Consider the following 23484-nt stretch of genomic DNA (forward strand, 5'->3'; position numbering starts at 1 on the left):
CAACCAGAAGCCATGGATTACAGGCAACATTCGCACTGAGTTAAAGGGTAGAGCTGCCACTTTCAAGGTGCGGTACTCTAACCCGGAAGCTTATAAGAAATCCTGCTATGTCCTCGGCTAACCATTAAGCAGGCAAAGCGCCAATACAGGGCTAAGATTGAATCGTACCACACCAGCTCCGACACTCGTCTTATGTGGCAGGGCTTGCAAACTATTACAGACTATAAAGGGAAGCACAGCTGCGAGCTGCCCAGTGACACGAGCCTACCAGATGAGCTAAATCACTTCTATGCTCGCTTCGAAGGCAAGCAACATCGAGGCATGCGTGAGAGCATCAGCTGTTCCGGACGACTGTGTGATCACGCTCTCCGTAGCCGACGTGGGAAAGACCTTTAAACAGGTCAACAATCACAAGGCCGCTGGGCCAGACGGATTACCAGGACGTGTGCTCCGTGCATGTGCTGACCAACTGGCATGTGTCTTCAACTGACATTTTCAACATGTCCCTGATTGAGTCTGTAATACTAACATGTTTCAAGCAGACCACCATAGTCCTTGTGCCCAAGAACACTAAGGCAACCTGACTAAATGACTACAGACTCGTGGCACTCACATCCGTAGCCATGAATTGCTTTGAAAGGCTGGTAATGGCTCACATTAACACAGTCATCCCAGAAACCCTAGACCCACTCCAATTTGCATACCGCCTAAACAGATCCACAGATTATGCAATCTCTATTGCACTCCACACCGCCCTTTCCCACCTGGACAAAAGGAACACCTACGTGAGAATGCTGTTCATTGACTATAGCTCAGCTTTCAACACCATTGTACCCTCAAAGCTCATCACTAAGCTAAGGATCCTGGGACTTAACACTTCCCTCTGCAACTCGATCCTGGACTTCCTGACGGGCTGCCCCCAGGTGGTGAGGGTAGGTAGCAACACATCCGCCACCCTGATCCTCAACACTGTACTCAGTCCCCTTCTGTACTCTCTGTTCACCCACGACTGCATGGCCAGGCACGATTCCAACACCATCATTAAGTTTACAGACGACACAGTGGAAGGCCTGATCACCGACAATGATGAGAAAGCCAATAGGGAAGAGATCAGAGACCTGGCCGGGTCGTGCCAGAATAACAACCTATCTCTCAACGTAATCAAGACAAAGGAGATGATTGTGGACTACAGGAATGGGAGGACCGAGCACGCCCCCATTCTCATCGACGGGGCTGTAGTGGAGCGGGTTGAGCACTTCAAGTTCCTTGGTGTCCACATCACCAACAAACACACCAAGACAGCCCTGAAGAGGGCACGACAAAGCCTATTCCCTTCAGAAAGCTAAAAAGATTTGGCATGGGTTCTCAGATCCTTAAAAGGTTTTTCAGCTGCAACATCGAGAGCATGGTTGCATCACTGCCTGGTATGGTAACTGCTTGGCCTGCGACCGCAAGGCACTACAGAGGGTAGTGCGTAAGGCCCAGTTCATCACTGGTGCTAAACTGCTTGCCAACCAGGACCTCTGCACCAGGCGGTGTCAGAGGAATAACTTAAAAATTGTCAAAAACCTAGCGGGACCGGAGCGCCAAGTCTAGGACCAAACAGCTTTTACCCACAAGCAATAAGACTCCTGAACAGGTAATTAAATGGCTACCCGGACTATTTGCATTGTCCCCACCGCAAACCACTCTTTTACACTACTGCTCCTCTCTGTTAATCATGTATGCATAGTCACTTTAACCATACCTACATGTACATACTACCTCTATTAGCCCGACTAACCAGTACCTGTATTTAGCCTCGCTACTGTTATTTTTCAATGTGTCTTTACTGTTGTTTTGACTTCTTTACATATCTATTGTTCACCTAATACCTATTTTTTGCTTTAAATTTACACTTTTGGTTAGGGCTTGTAAGTAAGCATTTCACTATAAGGTCTACAAAGGTTGTATTCGGCGCACGTGACAAATGCACTTTGATTGATTTGATACGTGAAGGTATAAAACATTCCTTTGTGGTGAAGAAGGTTGCATGGTTCAGGCTTTAGCTTCCCTTTAAAAGCCCCACTTTTCAGTGGGTGATTCTTAATTATGCTATTGTGAAATTAATAATATATTTTTTTGTCCAGCAAGATAACAGTTTTCATACATGTATTTGCAGAGTATTGCATTGGAGCAATGCATTTCATAAGGTCAGAATGTAGTAATTCAGCAGGCAATATTGAATACGACAAACTAATATAACAGTAACCTATTTATACAGTGTTTACAGGGCTCTATATTAGCAAATGAGGGCCATGGTCAATATTTTTGTACATTGCACACCACATTTTTCAGATTCTGTGTAGGGTTAACCAGACAGTTGTTTCAATAGGCGTAGCACATCGATCACATTTCGCTCACAAGTTAAGTCTGTTGTGACTTTCTTTGAATCAGGTAGTTCAATCTGAAGCATGACTGTTCAGTGTTAATATTGCACATCTTTAAAATAAAAAAGCATTTTATTAACAGAGTGACTGGTAGTGTTGAATGAAGGCTAAAGCCGACACGCCCTTAAAATCGAGAGTAAAGTTCGGTGATTTGGCTTTAATTTGCGGTTCATTATTATTAAATTGATTCGGTAAATTCCAAAGGGATCTTTATACAGTTTGTTAATTTCTAGTTAAAAAAATAGTATGTGCCCTAGATTAGCCTTTATTAGGCGCTTACCAAGACGACGAAAATGTTGACGATGATGTGTGAGTTTGGCCTAATGTGAATGAGTATGAAAGTCACATTGATATATATACTGATATAATGATGATGATGATGATGATGATGATGATGATGATGATGATGGTGATGTGATGATGACGACGTTAATCGGAGATGTAGATTAGTGATTATGCAGTTTTATATTAAGCATTTTTCTTTTTTCACTTTGTAACAATGAACTGATCGTGGCATTGATTGAACAACATTGTATGGCTATCAACAAATGAATAATTATTTTAAACGTCAGAAGAATTTCACTTTCTTTGTCCAGTCAATGAATATCGTTTGAATGGGTCAGCAGGTTTATATTGGTAGCCTCGTGTTATGAAAGAAAAATGTTACATCTGCTCGTATTTGGTGCATAGACTCGAGTAGAATCTGTGGGTCCTTCAATTTCCACACGATTTCATTTCGAACATCCTCCCAAGTATAATAACAGTTATCCCGAAACGACGAAACCCCACAGTAAATTGAAATGAGTAAATGAAAGAAGGAAAATGTGATTCAAATAAAACCATTCAATATAGACTTCTGTGTTATTTTAATATTTTTCTTTAGATGTTGCGTCATTTTGCTGAAGTAACGTTTTGTAGCACGACGTAGTGTCTCCATGAAAAGGTGTCCAATGGTAGATTTCTCATCTGCATTTAACTGTGTGAAACGATGTAATGTAATAAGTGCTACTGTCATATAAGCGAAGATATTTCAATTTGCAGGCAAAAAATCATACTCAGGCATTCAGATACATTTGTTGTCTGTCGGAAAATTATATTTCTAAAGTAGTCCAGGTTACCATGACGTTCTACTGCAAGCACTGAACCGGAAAAAAAACATTAAAAACGTGATATGGTCAGCCAAGATGTCAATTGTGCCCAGAATTTAAAAAGTAAGCTGCGTTTCATACTCGAACACAATCACCAATGGTTTATGTCAGCCAAGTTTGATGCTGTGCTTATTTAGGATTTTTTTAGACGAGCGTCCTTCCATGTGCTTAATGAAACACTCCACCACGTCAATCTGGTTATCATGCATGAATGGTCGTCTACTCTATACATTCTCACAAAGTATTCGAAAGATCGGTCTGGAAATCTGAGACAAGCATCAATATGCAGCCTATACCTAACAGCCAACCGAGATGGGACAACCGAGTAGATAAGCTGTGTGACTCACCATAAATAATAATATAATAATAATATATGCCATTTAACAGACGCTTTTATCCAAAGCGACTTACAGTCATGTGTGCATACATTCTACGTATGGGTGGTCCCGGGAATCGAACCCACTACCCTGGCGTTACAAGCGCCATGCTCTACCAACTGAGCTACAGAAGGTCCATAATTTAAATGTAAATAAGCCTTATGATGAGACTGTAAAGAAGGTTGATTTCATAAATTAACCCGGTGCACTGAAACCTTCCCATGTGGCCTACAAACGTTAGTGGTGATCTTCAATTTAAAAAAATATACTTTACTCAACCAAAATAACATATGGTGATCGACTCTAGACAGGTTTCTCTAGGGGGAAATTGCGTTTATTGAGTTTAAACGTTGCATTCAGTTTCATGTCCCAAGTCATTGGATGATCATTATTTTATTTTTTATTTTGATAAATACAAAAAACATACTTAAAACCATTTTGATACAGCACACATGAGAATTATACCATATAATGAAAACACACATACACACCATTATAGATGTTATGTCAAATAACCTCACACCATTATATAATTGGATATTATATATCTACAATATCTCTATTCTATCCAGGAATTCCAAGCCATATGACCTGACTGTGGACTGCCTCGTAGGCTTATGTAACACACATTTTTTCTATATTGCCTTATAATAATTGACCTCAGTGGGACTAAACTTTTATCTATTTTAAGTGTTCTTTTTTTTGTCTTTCTTCCCATGTTTTCCTTTGGACAGATGGACAATGGACAGACTTTATAAATAAACATCCCATAATGTCAAGTGGGAGCTAAAAGTTCCTGGATCCCCTGATTATCCTCTACTCCTCACCCAGACCCCCCGCAGTCGCACACAAGTCTAAGATCACAATGCGCAATGCCAAGCGTCGGCTGGAGTGGCGTCAAGCTTGCTGCAATTGGACTCTGGAGCAGTGGAAACACGTTTTCTGTAGTGATGAATCGTGCTTCACCATCTGGCAGTCCGACGGACAAATCTGAGTTTGGCAGATGCCAAAAGAACACTACCTGCCCGAATGGATAGTGCCAACTGTAAAGTTTGTTGGAGGAGGAATAGTGGTCTGGGGCTGCTTTTCATGTTTCGGGGTAGGCCCCTTAGCTCCAATGAAGGGAAATGTTAACATTACAGCACACAATGACATTCTAGACAATTCTGTGCTTCCAACTTTGTGGCGACAGTTTGGGGAAGGCCCTTTCCTGTTTCAGCCTGACAATGCCCCAATGCACCAAGCAAGGTCCATACAGAAATGGTTTGTCGAGATTGGTGTGGAAGAACTTGACTGGCTTGCACCGAGCCCTGATATCAACCCCATTGAATGGAACGCCGACTGCGATCCAGGCCTAATCGCCCAACATCAGTGCCCGACCTCACTAGTGCTCTTGTGGCTGAATAGAAGCAACTACCCGCATCAATGTTCCAAGTAACATCTAGTGGAAAGCATTCCCATAGAGTGGAGGCTACTATAGCAGCAAAGGGGGGAATGAGATGTTCGATGAGCAGGTGTCCACATACTTCTGGTCATGTGGTGTATAAAGTAGAATTATCATGTGACTGACGATCAGCAACGAGTTTAATCTGCATCCCCTCATATGGTTAGATAAAACCACTCTCATTGGTTTTAGACAGTAACGAAATTTTGACAATTTATACAAAATATATTTCATTCACAAGACTTGGAATTACCACTAAGGACCCCAAAATCAAGCTTAAATGAATGTATATGTATTCACGCCAGCGGAGAGAATACAGACAAACAGCGCTTCATGTGGAAGTTAGTCAGAGGCTCTGACGAGGTATTTCCCCCTCGGCATATTGATACTATCGCTACGGGTTACACAAAAATAACCAAGTGTCTCCTTTCTCAGCAAAGCATTTTCTCTCAGAGACACCTGGCAACCACAGTCTGGGTGTTCAGCCAATATTTTCACTCCCGCTGAGCCGACCTTGTGAGCAATCCTCAGACACCCTGTCTGTCTACAACAGGCGCATTTCTAAGTATTAAACGGGTCAAATATGTATAATAAGCAGTGGTGTAAGTACTTAAGTAAAAAATACATTAAATAACTATTTAAGACATTTCTGCGGTATCTGTACTTTACTTTACTATTTATATTTTTGACTACATTTACTTTTACTTCATTACATTTAAGAAAATATTGTACGTTTTACTCCATACATTTTCCTTGACACCCAAAAGTACTCGTAACATTTTGAATGCTAATTAGGACAGGAAAATTGTCATCCCTACAACCCCTAAAATGAGAAAATGGTGACGTTGCTTCATATAAGGAATTGGAAATAGTTTATACTTTTACTTTGATACTTAAGTATATTTTTTTGCAATAACATTTACTTTTGATACTTAAGTATAACCAAATATTTTTACTCAAGTAGAATTTTACTTTTACTTTTACTTGAGTCACTTTCTATTAAGGTTTCTTTACTTTTACCCATAATTACAAAAGGGTCATTTTTCCACCACTGAGAATAAGTGTGAGACACTGAAAAAGCAGAAAGAGACGCAGTAAAATTCAAATAGACACATTTTCAATGTTATTATTTTTCACAGGTTTTTAAGTAGACAGGTAATACAGTTTAGTTCAACACAGGTATAAAAGGGAAATGTATAATAATGACAAACTAAGATTTATTTATTATGATTTTAAATATAATAAATAGACTAACACGGTCCCACGTGATTGTTTGCATTCTTTATAAACTGGTAAGTGTGTAGCTTCTGAGATGAGTCCGGATGATCAGTGCATCTTTGCCTAAAACATATCCAATCTTTGCAGATTATGTTTCGTCTCTTTCCTGATGAGCTCCCACGCCTGCGCACTGTAGTTCTGAAATACAAAGGAACATGTCAGAGGCTCTGCGATAGTATCAATATCAGTGGTGTGGACTTTCTGGTCATATAATGATCATATTGACTTGAACAACAAAGGGCTGGGGCCGTATGTAATAATAGTAATGTATGAAGCTGCTCAGACGAGGAGTGCTGATTTAGGATCAGTTTTGTCTTTTAAATCACTATGAATAAGGACAGAGGAGACTAGATCAGCACTTCTCTTCGACGCTTGATACATATGTCCCCAGAACCGAAAAAGTGCACCAAAACTGCTCCTGCTTAGCCTAGTTTATATTCATTTGCCATCCGAAAACAAACTCACCATTTTTCTCAGAACCTTCCTATTCAACTTCTTGAAGAAGCGTTTCAGTCTCCTCTCAGGTTTCTTAGCAGGTGATACCTGTTGGACAAAATTAAAACATTAGCCTCCCACTGAACATAATAGCCCACAGATTCTCACTTGTACAGTTAATAGTCTACGCCTAAAACAGGGCCCTCCAACCCTGTTCCTGAAGAGATACGGTCCTTTAGGTTTTCACTACAATCCTCATCTAGCACAGCCGATTAATTAGCTGGTTGATAAACTGAATCAGGTTGGCTACAACTGGGGTTGGAGCGAAAACCTACACGAGGGTAGCTCTCCGTGAACAGGGTTGGAGAGCCCTGACCAAAACAGGGATTCATTATACTTTAAATAGAACCGTTACTTACACGATTTAAGGTTCTCAAATTGGCCTTCGAGAATGTTGAGGAAATCGTCCAGCTTTTTCTTGTCCCAGGTGACAGCATTCATATTCCCATCAAACAGTTTTGTGATTTGATAGATGGTCTCGTTCCGGAATCTGACTTTGTCCTCATACTACACATGCAGTTATAAAAAGAAGACGAGAAACAGTATAGGGTTCAATTATGCCATCAATGTAACGTTGGGTCAAGACCGCTATACTAAAGCATATCAGAACATGAAAAGTCAAAATTCGAGTTTTTACCTCGTCAAGCTCAATGCGTCTGTAAAGTGATTCGGGGAAAAGACAGGGGCCTCCTGCTCTGTTATATCTCCTCCCTGGAAAACCACCAATATAGTATTTTAAGTCACGTGTCTAAAAGTATAGCTTATACTGCAAGGACAGTATAGACCTAATGTATATAGCCTCTCGTGATCGCCCTTTTACTATGGCTACACACATATAGATTACAGTCTTCTAACACAAAGGCTAAACATGAAACACATTACTATTTTGCTTGGTTGGTTGTTTTGCTGTCCTTAATACATGCATTCAGTCTCCTCTTACAGTGTGCTGATAACTCACCATCTGGTCCAGCAGGGAAAGGTATTCTGCGCTCAAGAGGCGGTAGTGGTGTCGGATCCAGTCACAGCAATGACACACGCTCTGCATACTGCAAATAATAAGAAAAATACACGTCCAGCTCTCCTTTGTATACATTGTAAATAGTCGTTTTCTTCGTTCTTAGTTTTCCTGTTGAGTTTGAACATTTAGGCTCTGTTAAGGAGTTTTATGTGGAGTTGGGAAAGGGAAAGCTGTATGGAGAATTTCCCCGATTAACCTATCGGAGTCGGAGACTTTAACTTTCCAGACTCTAGCGCATGCCGGCAAAGGAATTCCATGCCTGGTCCTTCTTCTGGACGACCAAATCTCAGCGTTGAATGGTAGTTTAACCACGACAATGTAGGTTATTATATTGAGATATAGGCTATTCGCGATTATAAAATAGGCATTTAACGGCAACAAAAAAAACGTTATAAAAAAGTCTGATAACAAAATCGTCGAAGTCGAAATAAATCCCAAACTTAAGAAATTTACCCACATAATAAATACATTTAGTGGGTTTCGTTCTAAGTTAGTCCGAAATATTTTCTCGCGGGGTTCTTGCAAGCAGGCACAGCGCCATGATTTTTTCTCTCCGGAGGCTTAAGGCAGGGCTTGCCGGATACCTGGGGCTGCTTAGAAAATAGTCGATTTTCATGACTTCAGAGTTATAAGGAAGTTCTCGTTTTTTCAATAAAAGCAGATATGACACACAGCACATTGATATAAATGTAGTTTTTACATTTAATTTATCCAAAGAATATTCAACAAAATAGCTATAAGCCCAAGTGATAGCTACAAGTGACCACAAGGCAATGACAAAAACGCCTTTCACGTGCAAAGGTGACAGACTTTCAGCACCGTACAGCGCCCATGCACTGAAGTCTTTCAGCAATAACAGCACAATACATCCAAAATGCGACAACAACAAGAAGTGCATTTATTTCATATGCATAATCAGACAACTGTACATTGGTAATAATGTTTCGGATGAAATGGCTATCACAACGTCAGAAATTCAATTAATAATATCCAATAACTATATCCAGTAACTAACTGGTTTAAATCAGAGGGAGCACAGCTAGCAGCGACGAACTGCTCTGGTGCTCCCTCACGTCGTGGCTCACGAGTTTCTCTCTCCGACTCATCTTTCTTATCTCCCTGTTCTTCTTTGGCCCCCTCGGAGACAGGGCCTGGGTCTGGTTTTTCAACACTCTTCTCTTGATCAGAAAACGGTCCATTGCAACGGGGCGAGATGGGCGACTAGCTAGGTGGAAGCTAGCTCACATAACGTAGCCTAACGTGCGCGAGCACACACACCAAGTTGAATGAATGTCCTTTGGATGGTGGACCATTCTTGTTTTTTATTTTATTTGTACATTTATTTAACTAGGCAAGTGAGTTAACTGCTGGGAAAGCATAGGCCTTATGTCTATTTCGGATATTGATAGACAATCTAAATTGTTGCTGTTATGGAGCCACTGATACGGCTGGGCTTCACTGCTGGTCTCAGATCCCTTCATCACTTTCACTTAGCCAAGACTTTCTCCGTGTTTGTCTGTCTGTTTGTCTGTCTGTCTTACCCAACGCTCTTTCATCTGGGAAGCGTAACATGAGCCTGGTACAACATTGTAGCAGCCGCCACAATCCCCCAAATTGAATAATTAGACCAATCAGATAAATTATTTGTAAGATGTCATGGTGATTCAATAGTTAATCATTACATCACTTTTAAGTTAAAACACCATTTGTTTTGCTCAGAGTCTGTTAGTAACTATATTAGAGACAGATGATCTACTCTTTTGGCTGCTTCTGATGACGTTAGCATAACATGATAATAGAATCTCGAAAAAATTTCACAGAGACCACATTTTGCTCACACATTATGTCTGTATGTCTGTCTCTTTTAATCAGATTGCAGTGCAATCTAAACATGTTCAGTGTTTGTAAAACACACATTTGAAATGAAAATGCGTGTTATTAATAGAGAGACTGATAGTGTTGAATTAAGGCTAAAGATCGACCATTTTACCTCACTGCTTGTGAAATCACCGGTGCGCGATGAGACAAGGACACCCCTACCGACCACCTGTTGTCTATTCAGCTAAAATTGTTCAGACCGGGAGGTCCGTTGGGCGACGCACAATTGGCCTAGCGTCGCCCGGGTTAGGGAGGGCTTGGTCGGTAGGGGTGTCCTTGTCTTATCGCGCACCGGCGGGCTGGGCGCAGTGTGCGCGAGCCAAGGTGGCCAGGTGGCACGGTGTTTCCTCTGGCGCATTGGTGCGGCTGGCTTCTGGGTTGGATGCGCACTGTGTTACTTGGGTTGGGTTGTGTATTGGAGGACGCATGACTTTCAACCTTCGTCTCTCCGGAGCCCGTACGGGAGTTGTAACGATGAGACAAGATACTACAACAATTGAATAGCACGAAATTGGGGAGAAAAAGGGGTAAAAATAAAAATAAAAAAAATAGTTCCGATTACGGTATTGATAGTGGATCGCAATTCGGAACCATATAATTAGGATTTCGAATCATTTAATAGGATCTCTATAGTAGGAACTGAATTCGTATAAGAACCCTTCAAAACATGTCCGCCATGTCCAATGCTAAAACATACAGGATTTTCAATACATTTGACTTGATTTTAGGGCTTTCCCTAATGGATTCGTAGGCTAAAGCACTAAATGTATTGCCATCCATATGTTCTGAGCATGTTTAATACAAATATGAACGTTCACACATCGACAGACTTGGCTACAGAATGAGCACTCCGGTGAACAATTTTTTAAAGTATAGAAGTGTTTATTAACTGAACATTTGATGAAGAGCAACATATTTTCAAATAGATAAATCAATAAATTCATGAATCGGCATGTATAAAAAAATAACCTTGTTAAATAAATAAATAAATAAATAAATGAATACTATTGCTGTTTGACGTTGCACATTACATTATTGTAGAATAGTAGGCTATTAAAATCAAACACAACTGTAAAAAAGATCTGCAAGTTCAAATTCATGTTCTGTTGGCCCACAGCAGGCTATCAGAGTTGTGTTCCAGAATGAACTGTAGGCTGTACAGGAGCTCTTTTCGAACCACTTCCCAGGCGCAGTAACTGAAATTCTGTGAAAATACAAATAAACTGTTATGCGCGATGTAGGGTAATATTGTCAAATGTAGAGATATTATCAAAACAATGTGTCTATTTGTCTTTAACCTATAGTCTACCTTTTCTTTTAGGACTGCTGCAATGTTCCCAAAGTACGTCTTCAGTCCTTCTGTCCTGATGAGATAATCACTGGTATCCACACTGCCCATCATCTGCCAGAAATAAAAAGGCAGGCGATTAATAATAATAAAAATGCCACAATACCACAATTAAACAGTTAAGTAATGTGTGTTGGCATAGTAACTCACACATTTACTCTCTTCAATCTGGCGGTATACAATATTCTGAAAATTCTCCAACTTCTGTTGGTCCCACTTAGTAGGCAGGTCGTCAGCTCCAAACAATGTGTCGATGTTCTTCAATGTCTCATAAATAGCTTTAGCACCACTGCTACTCAACTGAAACGGACAACAACAATAATTTCAAATAACATAAATGGCAGTTTAAAGTTTTCTACTTTCTTATCCTAACGGCTGCAAATACTCTTTCATGCTGTAAAGAACACTTGGATGTACTCGCTTGCCCTTACCTGTGGCGCACCGGAGGTTGAAAATGTGGTGCCTGGGAATGGCACGAAGACATTCTCCTGCAGGCACTCCAGAGGAAAATTACCCCCCTGAAAGTTAGAGAAAACACCGCAATCACGTTGTGCTATTCAGTTAAACATTGTTGGATAATACTTCTCAAGACAAAAGTAATTTAATAAATGTACCATGTCTCTCAGTAGGTTGTGGGTTATTCGAACCAGCTGTCCTTGTAGCTGGCAAGGCATGGGCATGGAGCAAACTTGCGCGAGGCAGAGGAAGGCGCTCATCCAAGTGACAGTCTGAAGTGTCATTCTTATTGTAGTTAGATGATCTGTAGCAGATGATAATTGTTAGTCGAATATAATCCTGAAAATAATTCATTATTTGTATCCTGAATCAATTATCAAATGATAGCATATTGTTGACTCACCTGTTGCCAGTAAACTTCAATTTTCCTCCAGTGAGAATGTGGTTTGTGTTCTGATCCCATATCTGCGGGTGAATTTAAATAGTGGGGATTGAAAGGATGTACAAAAAGTGAAAGGGTGTTTCGCTAAATTAGGAGTTAAAATGAATGAATTTGGGAAAGTTTTGCATAGTGAACCGCAAGACCGGATTTCTCTTTTCGTGTGCTCCACTTCCCTCTCAGCATGTTTCGAGTGTTCCTTAATGGGAGGCAGGCTGAAAGAAAGTAACTCATAGCTGGTCTTGTGAAAGCTCAAACGTCTCTAAGAAAGACAGGTAGAACAACGACCCCTTAACTTCACAATGAATGCGATAGGCCTCTTCATGTCTTTATTTTACTAGGAAAGTCAGTTAAGAACATTTTGAACAAATAAACTAAAATAAAACATTATAAAAAGTAATACAATAAAATAACGAGGCTATAGACAGGGGGTACCAAGTCAATGTCTGGGGATAATTTGTTCATGTAGGTAGGGGTAAAGTTACTATGCACCGATAATAAATAGCGAGTGACAGCAGTGTAAAAACAAATGGGGGGGGGTTGTCACCACGCGGCCATTTTATTAATTGTTCAGCAGTCTTATTGCTTGGGGGTAGAAGCTGTTAAGCCTTTTGGTCCTAGACTAGGAGCTCAAGTACAGTACCGCTTTCAGTGCAGTAGCAGAGATCACAGTCTATGACTTGGGTGTCTGAAGTCTTTGACAATTTTTTGTGGCTTTCCTCTGACACCGCCTAGTATATAGGTCCTGTATGGCAGGAAGCTTGGCCCCAGCGATGTACTGGACCGTACGTACTACCCTCTGTAGCGCCTTACGGCCAGATGCAAAGCAGCTGCCATACCAGGAAGTGATGCAAGCGGTCAGGATGATCTCTGCTGTAGAACTTTTTGAGGATCTGGGGACCCATGCCAAATATTTTCATTCTCCCGATGGGGATAATGGCCACTCTATGGAAAGGAGAGACTTACACGATATGATAATTCTCCCTTTTGCTCTACGACCCCCACAAGTGTCAAAGGACTTGTCTGATGTCGGTACCATCAATGTGCCAACTTCTGTTCGTAGGTCAAAACCGTTTGGACTACAAACTAATGTGACCCCACTGTGGAAAGGGGAGATTCTCGTTTTGCTCTAAACTCCCCATTAATGTCACAGGACTCATCTGAAGGTAACCAGTGCTGGTATTTTTAAAAATGGAAGTATGGAGGGAGTTTTGTGCCTACCCCAAAAAAATATTTATTGAGCGTTGTTTTTCTTAAACAAGAAAGCAAAAACTGGTTTTGAGAAATGTTTGAAACTGAATTACAAATTTAAAACTGAAATAACACATTTAACATAAGTATTAAGACCCTTTACTCAGTACGTTGTTGGAGCACCTTTGGCACCAAGTACAGCCTCGAGTCTTCATGGGTATGACGCTACAGGCTTGGCACACCTGTATTTGGGGAGTTTCTCCCATTTTTCTCTGCAGATCCTTGGATGGGTAGCGTCGCTGCACAGCTATTTTCAGGTCTCTCCAGAGATGTTCAATCTGTTCAAGTCCAGGCTCTGGATGGGCAATTCAAGGACATTCAGAGACTTGTCCTGAAGCCACTCCTGCGTTGTCTTGGCTGTGTGGTTGGGGTCATTGTCCTGCTGGAAGGTGAACCTTCGCTCCAGTCCGAGGTCCTGAGCTCTCTGGAGCAGGTTTTCATCAAGGATCTCTATGTACTTTGCTCTGTTCATCATTCCCTCGATCCTTACTTTGCCTTTTGGCAAACTCCAAGCGGATTGTCATGTGCCTTTTAAAAATCAAATCAAGTTTATTTATCGTACATCAGCTGATATCTCAAAGTGCTGTACAGAAACCCAGCCTAAAACCCCAAACAGCAAGCAATGCAGGTGTAGAAGCACGGTGGCTAGGAAAAACTCCCTAGAAAGGCCAAAACCTAGGAAGAAACCCAGAGAGGAACCAGGCTATGTGGGGTGGCCAGTCCTCTTCTGGCTGTGCCGGGTGAAGATTATAACAGAACATGGCCAAGATGTTCAAATGTTCATAAATGACCAGCATGGTCGAATAATAATAAGGCAGACCAGTCCTGGGGAGTGGCTTCTGTCTGGCCACTCTACCATAAAGGCCTGATTGGTGGAGGGATGGTTGTCCTTCTGGAAGGTTCTTCCATCTCCAAAGAGGAACTCTCGAGCTCTGTCAGTGTCAGAGTGACATTTAAGTTCTTGGTCACCTTCATAACCAAGGGCTTTCTCTCCCGATTGCGCAGTTTGGACCGGGCGGCCAGCTCTAGGAAATGTCTTGGTATTTCTGTTTTTATTTTTAATACATTTGCAAAAATGCCTAAAAACTTGTTTTCACTTTGTCATTGTGGGGTGTTATTTGTAGATCAATGGTGATTGATTTTTAGAATAAGGTGTAATGTAACAAAGGTGTAATGTAACAATATATGGAAAAAGTCAAGGGGTCTGAATACTTTCCGAATGCACTGTATCAAACAACCTGACAATGACCCACATCATATGGGTAGAATCGAGGCCTTTCCCGGTCATGAAATACAAAGCAGTGTCCCTCTTGTTAGGGGTCATGTCAGACTCTCCTATACCACTTTGCCCAACATGTTATACCCCAAAGGTTGTAAATACACCCTTTTTAAGTTGATATAACTTGCATTATTACTATAGGGCTGTGAAAACCATAGCCCAAAGGCGTCAGACTGAGCATTTGTCACTGGAAATTGCTGATGACATTGAACATAGTTTGGGATTAGGGTATTTCATTCATTTCAGTCTCTCTATTCTGCCCTGGAATTGCGTCCCCATGCAAAACTAGACAGATAGCTAACAACTAAGTCTTCAATAAAAGTCCAAAAGCGTGACTTTTCTGGATTTAATATGTTGAAAACGTTTAAATACAACACACATGCCAAGGTACCATGTATCTGGCATGATGCCAAACCAGACAACCAATTACCATATGAGTTGCAACTAGCCAACTCGTTCATTACTCTAATAATGTGCAAACACCTCTGTACAATAACAAAGCATATTACACTAGAAACAGTAAGAAAACTACAGTATTGTATTTTTACAATTCGTTTAAATGAAGCACGAGCAAACTAATACAGCTGACGTCATGGCATACATGAAAGGCAAGGCAATTTGTGTGAGTAAATGCAACCAACTAACATTGCAAGCAATTCTATCAATAATAATATTATAATCACTAGCAATATGCTTGAATCTAATTTACAAATAAACATTTTCTGGTGCTGAAGTGTAACAAGAAATAACTGCACTGAAAGAACAGCACCGTAGCTACGTTGCTTTTAGCTGCCTCTGCGTGCAGATCGACTACTCTATTCTACTTTCTGTTTCCGTACAGTCTAAGTACCAGAAAGTTCCAATAGGAGGCGACAAACACTATGAAACACAATGAAAATCAGTTTTAACCACCGTAATAAAATAATATGTTACCTTCTAACAGGATGGCAGCACACTCCCAGCCTGGTATAAAGAAATTGTGCCATTATGAAATAAAACATGTATCAAGAAACAAATAATGTCCTTTTATAAAAATGTATATTTTGTCTCTAGGAGGCTTCAGAAAGAAGATCAACAATCTCTGAGATTGGTCTCAGAAACACGTTAGCAGTCTCTTGCTTGACAATTTCTTGTTCTACTTTCCTAACCTTTTTGTCAGTCATTTCTGTGCGCCTGACTGTCTTTCAATTCGACAACATCTCCCACTTTTACATTGGTCTTTTCTGCGTCTCTGCAGCGTTGTCAGGTACTCCTGTCTCCATCTTTTCCAAAAGGTGTCAGCGATACACTGGACTTGTTCCACTGTTTTCCATGAAGGTCGTTCATGCTGAAGTATCCAGAAGGGGCTCAGGAAGTGCTGGTCTCTTGTGTCAGTTACATTGAGGGTGTGAGAATGGCAGGCAGGTCAGGGTCGGTTAACATTGACGTGAGGGGTCTCGCATTGATTATTTCCATAAGAGTGCTCAAGACCTCATGTGTGAGATGAGTGGAGCCCGTCTGAAACAGCATAGCATTTGGCAACTCCAATGAGTCTCTCCCAAGAACAACCCATTTGAGACGAGTGTGGGGGATTAAATATTTAAGTACATCCCTTGTCTGAGAGGTATTTAGTCAGTTCTGAGTCATTTGTTTCGATTCCCAGTTCCTTGCAGGCACCTATGAAGTTTGAACCTCAATCAGAGCGTAGCACTTTTGCTGGACCACGGGATAGAGAAAAAACGCCTTAGCGCACTGATGAATCCGGATGTGGACATGGATTCGATGAGCTCAGTATGGACAGCTCTAGTAGACATACATGGAAAGAGTACCGCCCAGCGCTTGGAGTCTGCACTACCACCTCTTTTATTTGTTTAATTTCACCTTTATTTAACCAGGTAGGCCAGTTGAGAACAAGTTCTCCTTTCCAACTGCGACCTGGCCTGACCTCTAGTGCTACGAGTTATGACATTCCATGGTCCAAACACATCAAGTCCAACGCTGGTGAATGGTGGTTCAGATGTGAGTCTGTCTGCAAGTCAGCCTTGTTTTGGTCAAGTATCCTCCCTCTAACTTTGCGGCAGGTGACACACTTGTGAATGACACCAGAGACCAGACGTTTGCTCCCAATAATCCAGCCTGCTGCTCGAATAACTCCATCTGAAAAATGACGGCCCTGGTGAGCCACTTGCTTGTGATAATGTCTTACCAGCAGTGTGGCAACATGATGTGATGATGAGAGGATGTTTTCCGTGTGACATGTAAGCAGAGAATAAGCAGCCTCCCACCCTCAGCAATCCATCCTCATCATTCAGGTAGGCATCATTCAGGTAGGCTACCACTCCTATGGCTACTGTAGAGGCATCCGAGAAGATGTGCAGCTCTCTTCTTTGAGTGGTAGTCAAGGAGACTGGGGTGTTCATCCTGTACTCAGTTATGTTTTCTATCTGGGTTGTTATCTTCATACCAGAGAAACCTTAAGTAATCTCTGTGATCCTCACGTACACCAAAACAGTAAAACATTTGTTACACATCTGCCGTTAGTGCAATACAATCCTTGCGGAAGCGCATTAGGACGCCCAATAGTGTGTTGTTTAAGTCTGGACCACTGAGCAGAACGTTGTTAAGTGACACTCCTTGACGCTAAGCACTGGTGTCTCTGAACCCCAGAACAGGTCTTCATGGTATATGGAGCAGAGTTGTCATTGATGTTGAAGAGATTCAAAAACGCTGTCTTGGCCAGAGATTTGCTGCTCTGTTCATCAAGTTCTACATACATATTGACGACTCTCTCTATTGTCCCAGCTGGATAAGATTTGACTAGGCATATTTTTGACTAAAATACATTTTGATTTGTTTAACACTTTTTGGTTACTACATGATTCCATATGTGTTATTTCAAAGTTGTGATGTCTTCACAATTATTTCACAATGTAGAATATAGTAAAAATAAAGAAAACCCCTTAAAGAATATGTAAAGAAAGATAATTGTAGCCCTAGGAAGAATAAATAAAGACAATTGTGTAATGTACTGTAGTCTCCACGAACTATGAAATGCGTTATGTAGACAATAGTAAAGGCCTACTGTTGGCTACATGAGAAAAGGGTCTTTCTGACTCCAAATACACCAGTATCCTAAAGAATTAAGAGAAAACAAGCATAGGAAAGGGTTTTGGCATTAATAAAAATAAAAAATAAACAATGTACGGCTTCTATTATAATATAATTATTTTGGTGACAACCTGGTTGATGAACAATATTTGGTGTTATCATGTTTTTTTTTTATATAAGTATATATGGGACAACAAAAAGGCAGTTGCTCATCAAGCATTGCTCAAATAACTTTGAAAAAATTGTTACAAAGTTTGACATCCGAAAAAGTTTGTTCCAATGAATGAAGTTGCACAATAATGTGTCTTTTCCCACGTATTAACTAGCACAAAAATGCGTATCTTTTCACACAAATTAAGCCACACAAAAACCCACAAAAATACTTGAAATCTGCTAAATTATTTTCGTACATATTTGCACGAAATGAGTGTGAGATTGTGTTGCAACACAACAAACCAATGTACAAACGTGTTTTACACCATTGGTTGAAACAATGCGATTATTAAAAACCACTTTACATCTTCAAAATGTAGGTAAAACTAGAATTGTGATTTCATGGATTATCCTTCCTTGCATCTATAGTTCTGTGACAATAGTTATTTTTTTCAACCCCATCTCTCAGCTATTTACAAAAATAGTGTTTGAGTGTGTGCTTTGGTTTAGTTTGAACTGCAGAGTTCCCTTTTAGAAAGTCGGTCTATAAAAAAATGAATGCATAAAATAAATGAATGGATGAATGCAGGCATGCGTGAATAAATTATTTAAGTGAATGAAATCAATAGGAGAATAGTTGTCCGTACTTTTTTTTATTTAATTGTATTATAAATAAAACACGAATAAATAAATACATTGTGTATACATAAATATCCATCTACCAATATATATAAAATAAATAAATCAGTAATTCAGTCAATCGCGCAGTCGGCCAGTCTGTCAGTCAGTATAAATATCAGCCATCAATCTGTTAGCCAGTCTGAGGAATATGTCACGTCTCCAATGATGATTATGTGGTTCTCCTCACGGCTTGACTCTGCTGTCAATGAATTTCTTGAACTGCACCAAGTTTTCGCGTATCTCCATTCGCACAATCTCCCATGCGCATGCGCTGTGTTCCTGGAGAGCGGACAAGATAAACATTTTATGTCAGTCAACTCAACCACTGCAGGTGTTGTTGATCCAGCAATTCCAAGTTTCAAATGTGAGTTATGGCATTGAAATGCGTCCTATTTGTGGTGATCTAGAACTTTTGCTCAGATGAATTATGCCTCCATTCGAGGACAGTTGAAATTGTACCCACCTTCTCTTTCAAGACGGTGTTGAGCTTGTTGAAATATGTTTTCAGAGTAACCGATCCTCCATCTCCAGAGGATTCCCAAACACCGCCTACGACCTGGAGACAATATAAAATGCTGGTGAGGGCATGCATTTTGTCTTATGAGACGGTTATGAAAAGATTAGAAAATATTTGGTGTGCTTGAAGTGTTTAAATTATTTAAATACCAATGCCCACGATTGTCTGCCCCAAAATACACTGAGTGTACACCACATAAGTAACACATTCCTAACATTGAGTTTCACCCCGTTTTACCCTCAAAACAGCCTAAATACGTCAGGGGCATGTGTTCCACGGCGAGACTGGCCCATGTTGACTCCAATACTGCCCACAGTTGTGTCATGTTGGCTTGATGTCCAATAGGAGTGGATCTAACAAGTGAGGGATCATTGCTTTCACCTGGATTCAGCTGGAAAGTCTCTGTCATGGAAAGAGCCGGTATTTCTAATGTTTTGTACAATCAGTGTATAACCTACAGACTACACAAGAGGGATCATACTTACACATAACTCTAAGTTTTGAACTTGACGATATATGACGTTTTGGAACATGTTAAGTTTTGTTCTGTTCCACGTGACTGGCGTCAGACTGTTGTTATATAATTGTTCCACATATCGCATAGCCTCCAATGCAACCACAGAGACGTCCTCACCCTGAATAAAATAAAACAGGGTTTTAGGCATTGTGTCTAAATAAACTTGTTAAACTTACTTTAGTTATACAATTATAATGTACATACTGTACTTTAGTTATACTGTACTTTAGTTATACTGTACTTTAGTAATACTGTACTTTAGTAATACTGTACTTTAGTTATACTGTACTTTAGTTATACTGTACTTTAGTTTATCAATATACTGATGTATATCCAACCTCTGTGTTCTTGTAAAGATCATCTGGAAACATTTGTTCGACGTTTTCTTCTGCACACATAAGTGGAAAGAGTCCACCCTGAAATAGAATTCATATCAATATCAAGAAGTAAACTATATTGTGCTAGTAACCTTAAATTAAACATTGTGGTACAGAAAGTGAAAGCATTGATTAAAAATAAAATGTGTTATAATAAAAAAATAGATATTTGAATATCATTGCGAATTTTGCTCATCAATTGTGCACACCAAATAGCGGACTGGTGCAGTTTATTTTCCTCACCATATCTGAGAGCAGGTCTATGCTCACATCGTTCAGCTTCCCCAACCTAAACTGCGTCCACCTGCAAGGTTTTGCTGCTGCTGTGCCTTGGCAGAACAGAGTCAGGCAAATGCTCAACCATTTCAATACAGCCATGTTTCTTTTATAAGAACTTGAATGGAACAGCTATTAAAAATGATTAACGACGGATTATCTTAATCTTGATTGATATGATACCTAGACTGTTGAAGTTGCCCATTTTATATAACCCAAGTATCGCTACGTAAAGGTATCAAAATCCCTTTGTGGTGAAGAAGGTGTTTCATGGTTCAGACTTTCGCTTCCCTTTATAAGCCCCAATTCTTAATTATGCTATTGTAAAACTAATCAGAAAATGTTTTCCTATCAAGTTAACAGTTTTCATATGTAGAGAATTGCATTGGAGCAATGCATTTCATGCTAACATATTCAGCAGGTGTTAAAATGTAGGCCATATTGAATATTAAAAGCTGAGAAAAAATTGTCTGATTTGTTATTTCTATAATACAATGGTACAGGGCTCTCTCCTATGAAATGAGGGCCATGTTTAGTAAATATGCTGTAGTTTTGGACATTGCACATCACATTTTTCAGATTCTGTGTAGAAAGGTATTTTTGATAGGAGTAGCATGGATATCCATTTTTGCTCACACTCGTTTAATCTGTTGTCGACACTTTTCATCCGGTAGTTCAATGTGACGCATTATTGTACATTTTTAATATTGAAAATCTTTGAAAAAAGACACGTTTTATTAATAGAGTGACTGGTAATGTTGAATGAAGGCTAAAGCCGCCGCCTCTAAAATCGAGAGTAGAGTGCGGTGGTATTGCGATGGTGTTGCCAGCATGCTGGGGAATTACTTTTCCTTTTCTCTTATTTTTCTCTTATGCGCTTCATTCTTATTAAATTGATTCAGTAAATTCCAAGGGTTATTTTTAAAGTTTGTTCCTTTGTGTTTAAAAAAGAGTATATGCCCTAAATTAGCCTTGACGATGGTGTATGAATTTGACCTAATGTGAATGACGATGATGCTAATGATGGTGGTAGCTATATTTTTCTATACTTTTATTTAACCAGGAAAGTCCCATTCAGATATAGAATCATAGGATGACGATGATGACTACGACGTTAATCGGAGATGTAGGTTTCTGATGATGCAGTTTTCATGTTAAGTCTTTATATCAGGTTACCTGGTAACAATGAACTATCTGATCATGGCATTGATTGTTCTAGATTTTTGGCCAATCAACTAATTAAAGATTGTTTTCAAACTTGAGAGGAATTTCACTGTATTTGTGCGGTCAGTTAATTAAAAATGTTGTTAAATGGGTCAACAGGTTTATTTCGGCAGCCGACAGTCGTGGTAGGAAATAAATATGTTACATCTGCTTATTTGTAGCGCATAGACTCCACTATGCTGTTGTTTTGAACTGCATATTGCCTAAATAAATGAATGGATAAAAGACTGAATGGATGAATGCATGGATGACTGAATATGTAAATTAATACAAACATTATGATAATAGATGCACGTTTTTTTATTTTAAATATAAATAAATGACAGAATAAATAAATACATAGCCTTCACATGTACATAAATCAGTCAGTCAGTAAATATATCATCCATCAATCTATTAGCCAGCCTCAGGTACATGTCACATGTCTCTGATGATGATTATGTGGTTTGTCCAACAGACCGCTTCTTCCTCACTCAGCAATTTGTTTAACTGCCCCAGTTTGTAGCAAACCTAAGCCCCACGATCTCACATGCGCATGCGCAGTGTTCCTTGAGCGCATACAATACATTCATTCTTAAAACAACTCAACCACAGCAGGTGCAGCGCAAATGCATCCGTCGAGGAAAACGGCGTTTGGAAGTTCCATGTTTCACATGTGAGTTGTGGCAACAAAATTCATCCGATTTGTGGTCATGTAGAACTTTTCCGGTGATTAATTTAGCCTCTTTTCGAGGACATTTGATATTGTACCCACCTTCTGTTTCAAGACGGTGTTCAGCTTGTCGACATATGTTTTCATGACGTGTTAACAGAAGAAACCGAGCCTCCATCTCCAGAGGATGCCCCAACACCACACCCGACCCGGAGACAATATATAATGGTGGTCAGTGAATTAGTTCCGTATTAGGTAAAGTTCTGAAAATATCCTAAAAACATTTTGGGAGTTTCTGGAAACTGAAAGTCATATCCATTTGAATCACAAATTAATCACAAATTATATACATCATCTGTTTTTTTAACAGGTTCAGTGTTTCTTGGCCTTTAAATAATTGGACCATATATCCCAAAGCCTCTAATGCAACCAAAGATGTGCCCTGTATATGAACACAGGGTTTTAGGCATTAGGTGTCTAAAATTCCATGGTAAAACTTCCAATTTGTAATTTTGAAATGGTAAAACATCATATACTATAGTTTAGGCTATCAAAATCTTGCTATATGATACTGAAGTGTATCCTGCCTGTGTGTTCTTGTAAACATGTTCTGGAAACATGCGCTCAACTTTTCTTTTTTAGACACAGAACTGGATATTGTCCACTCTGAAATAAAGTCATAGCAATGTCAAAAAGTGAACTGTATTGGCATAGTAACCTTAGCTTAGTTACATAAATGTGTTATAATGAAATAAAATAAATGTAGGCCTACTATTGAGCATCAATCTGTGTTCACGTGCAACATTTAGCGGAGGGAGTCTGCTGAGCCTCATCAGGCAGATACTCAACTATTTCAATAGAACCATGTTTCTATTGATATCATTTAAGAGTAACAGATTTTCGAAATTAAACAACCGATTATCTTAATCTTGATTCGATATGATATCTGTAAAGTTGTCCATTTTATATAATTAACAATTATCGATGAACTTGAAGGTATAAAACATTCCTTTGTGTGAAGAAGGCTGCATGGTTCAGGCTTTGTTCCCTTTAAAACATTTTTTCAGTGGGTGATTCAGCTATTGAAATTAATAAGAATGTTTTTTGTTTTCATACATGCCTTTGCGGATAATTCCATTGGAGCAATGCATTTCATGAGT

At 39.8% G+C, this 23484-nt stretch overlaps 2 protein-coding genes and 1 pseudogene across 2 annotated transcripts; all 3 read right to left on the reverse strand.

Annotated features, from left to right (window-relative positions):
• Nucleotides 1–6695: 6695 nt before the first annotated feature.
• On the reverse strand, nt 6696–8264 carry LOC118384761 (interferon a3-like; annotated as a pseudogene).
• A 2899-nt stretch (nt 8265–11163) lies between these two features.
• LOC118384762 (interferon beta-like) lies at nt 11164–12155 on the reverse strand. The gene is made up of 5 exons (XM_035771498.2): nt 12030–12155; nt 11847–11933; nt 11566–11715; nt 11377–11469; nt 11164–11271 (listed from the first exon to the last, which is right to left on the reverse strand). The coding sequence occupies exons 1-5, from the start codon at nt 12153–12155 to the stop codon at nt 11164–11166; spliced, it is 564 nt and encodes a 187-aa protein (XP_035627391.1).
• A 6561-nt stretch (nt 12156–18716) lies between these two features.
• Nucleotides 18717–20575, reverse strand: LOC118384763 (interferon a3-like). Its single transcript, XM_052520057.1, has 5 exons — nt 20416–20575; nt 20134–20211; nt 19764–19913; nt 19225–19317; nt 18717–19040 (listed from the first exon to the last, which is right to left on the reverse strand). The coding sequence occupies exons 1-5, from the start codon at nt 20548–20550 to the stop codon at nt 18945–18947; spliced, it is 552 nt and encodes a 183-aa protein (XP_052376017.1). The 5' UTR covers nt 20551–20575; the 3' UTR covers nt 18717–18944.
• Nucleotides 20576–23484: the final 2909 nt, after the last annotated feature.

This window comes from Oncorhynchus keta, chromosome 5 (genome assembly GCF_023373465.1).
Source record: "Oncorhynchus keta strain PuntledgeMale-10-30-2019 chromosome 5, Oket_V2, whole genome shotgun sequence".
Taxonomy (NCBI): Eukaryota; Metazoa; Chordata; class Actinopteri; order Salmoniformes; family Salmonidae; genus Oncorhynchus; species Oncorhynchus keta.

Excerpts from the sequence above, each read along its gene's own strand:
- LOC118384762 (XM_035771498.2), bottom strand. The coding sequence starts at position 12,155 with ATGACACTTCAGACTGTCACTTGGATGAGCGCCTTCCTCTGCCTCGCG. Across the intron at positions 11,934-12,029 it reads ACAACCTACTGAGAGACATG|GGGGGTAATTTTCCTCTGGA; the intron begins GTACATTTATTA and ends TCTAACTTTCAG. Across the intron at positions 11,716-11,846 it reads CAACCTCCGGTGCGCCACAG|TTGAGTAGCAGTGGTGCTAA; the intron begins GTAAGGGCAAGC and ends TGTCCGTTTCAG.
- LOC118384763 (XM_052520057.1), bottom strand. The coding sequence starts at position 20,550 with ATGGCTGTATTGAAATGGTTGAGCATTTGCCTGACTCTGTTCTGCCAA. Across the intron at positions 20,212-20,415 it reads TAGACCTGCTCTCAGATATG|GGTGGACTCTTTCCACTTAT; the intron begins GTGAGGAAAATA and ends ATTCTATTTCAG. Across the intron at positions 19,318-19,763 it reads TTCAAAACTTAGAGTTATGT|GTCGTAGGCGGTGTTTGGGA; the intron begins GTAAGTATGATC and ends TATTGTCTCCAG.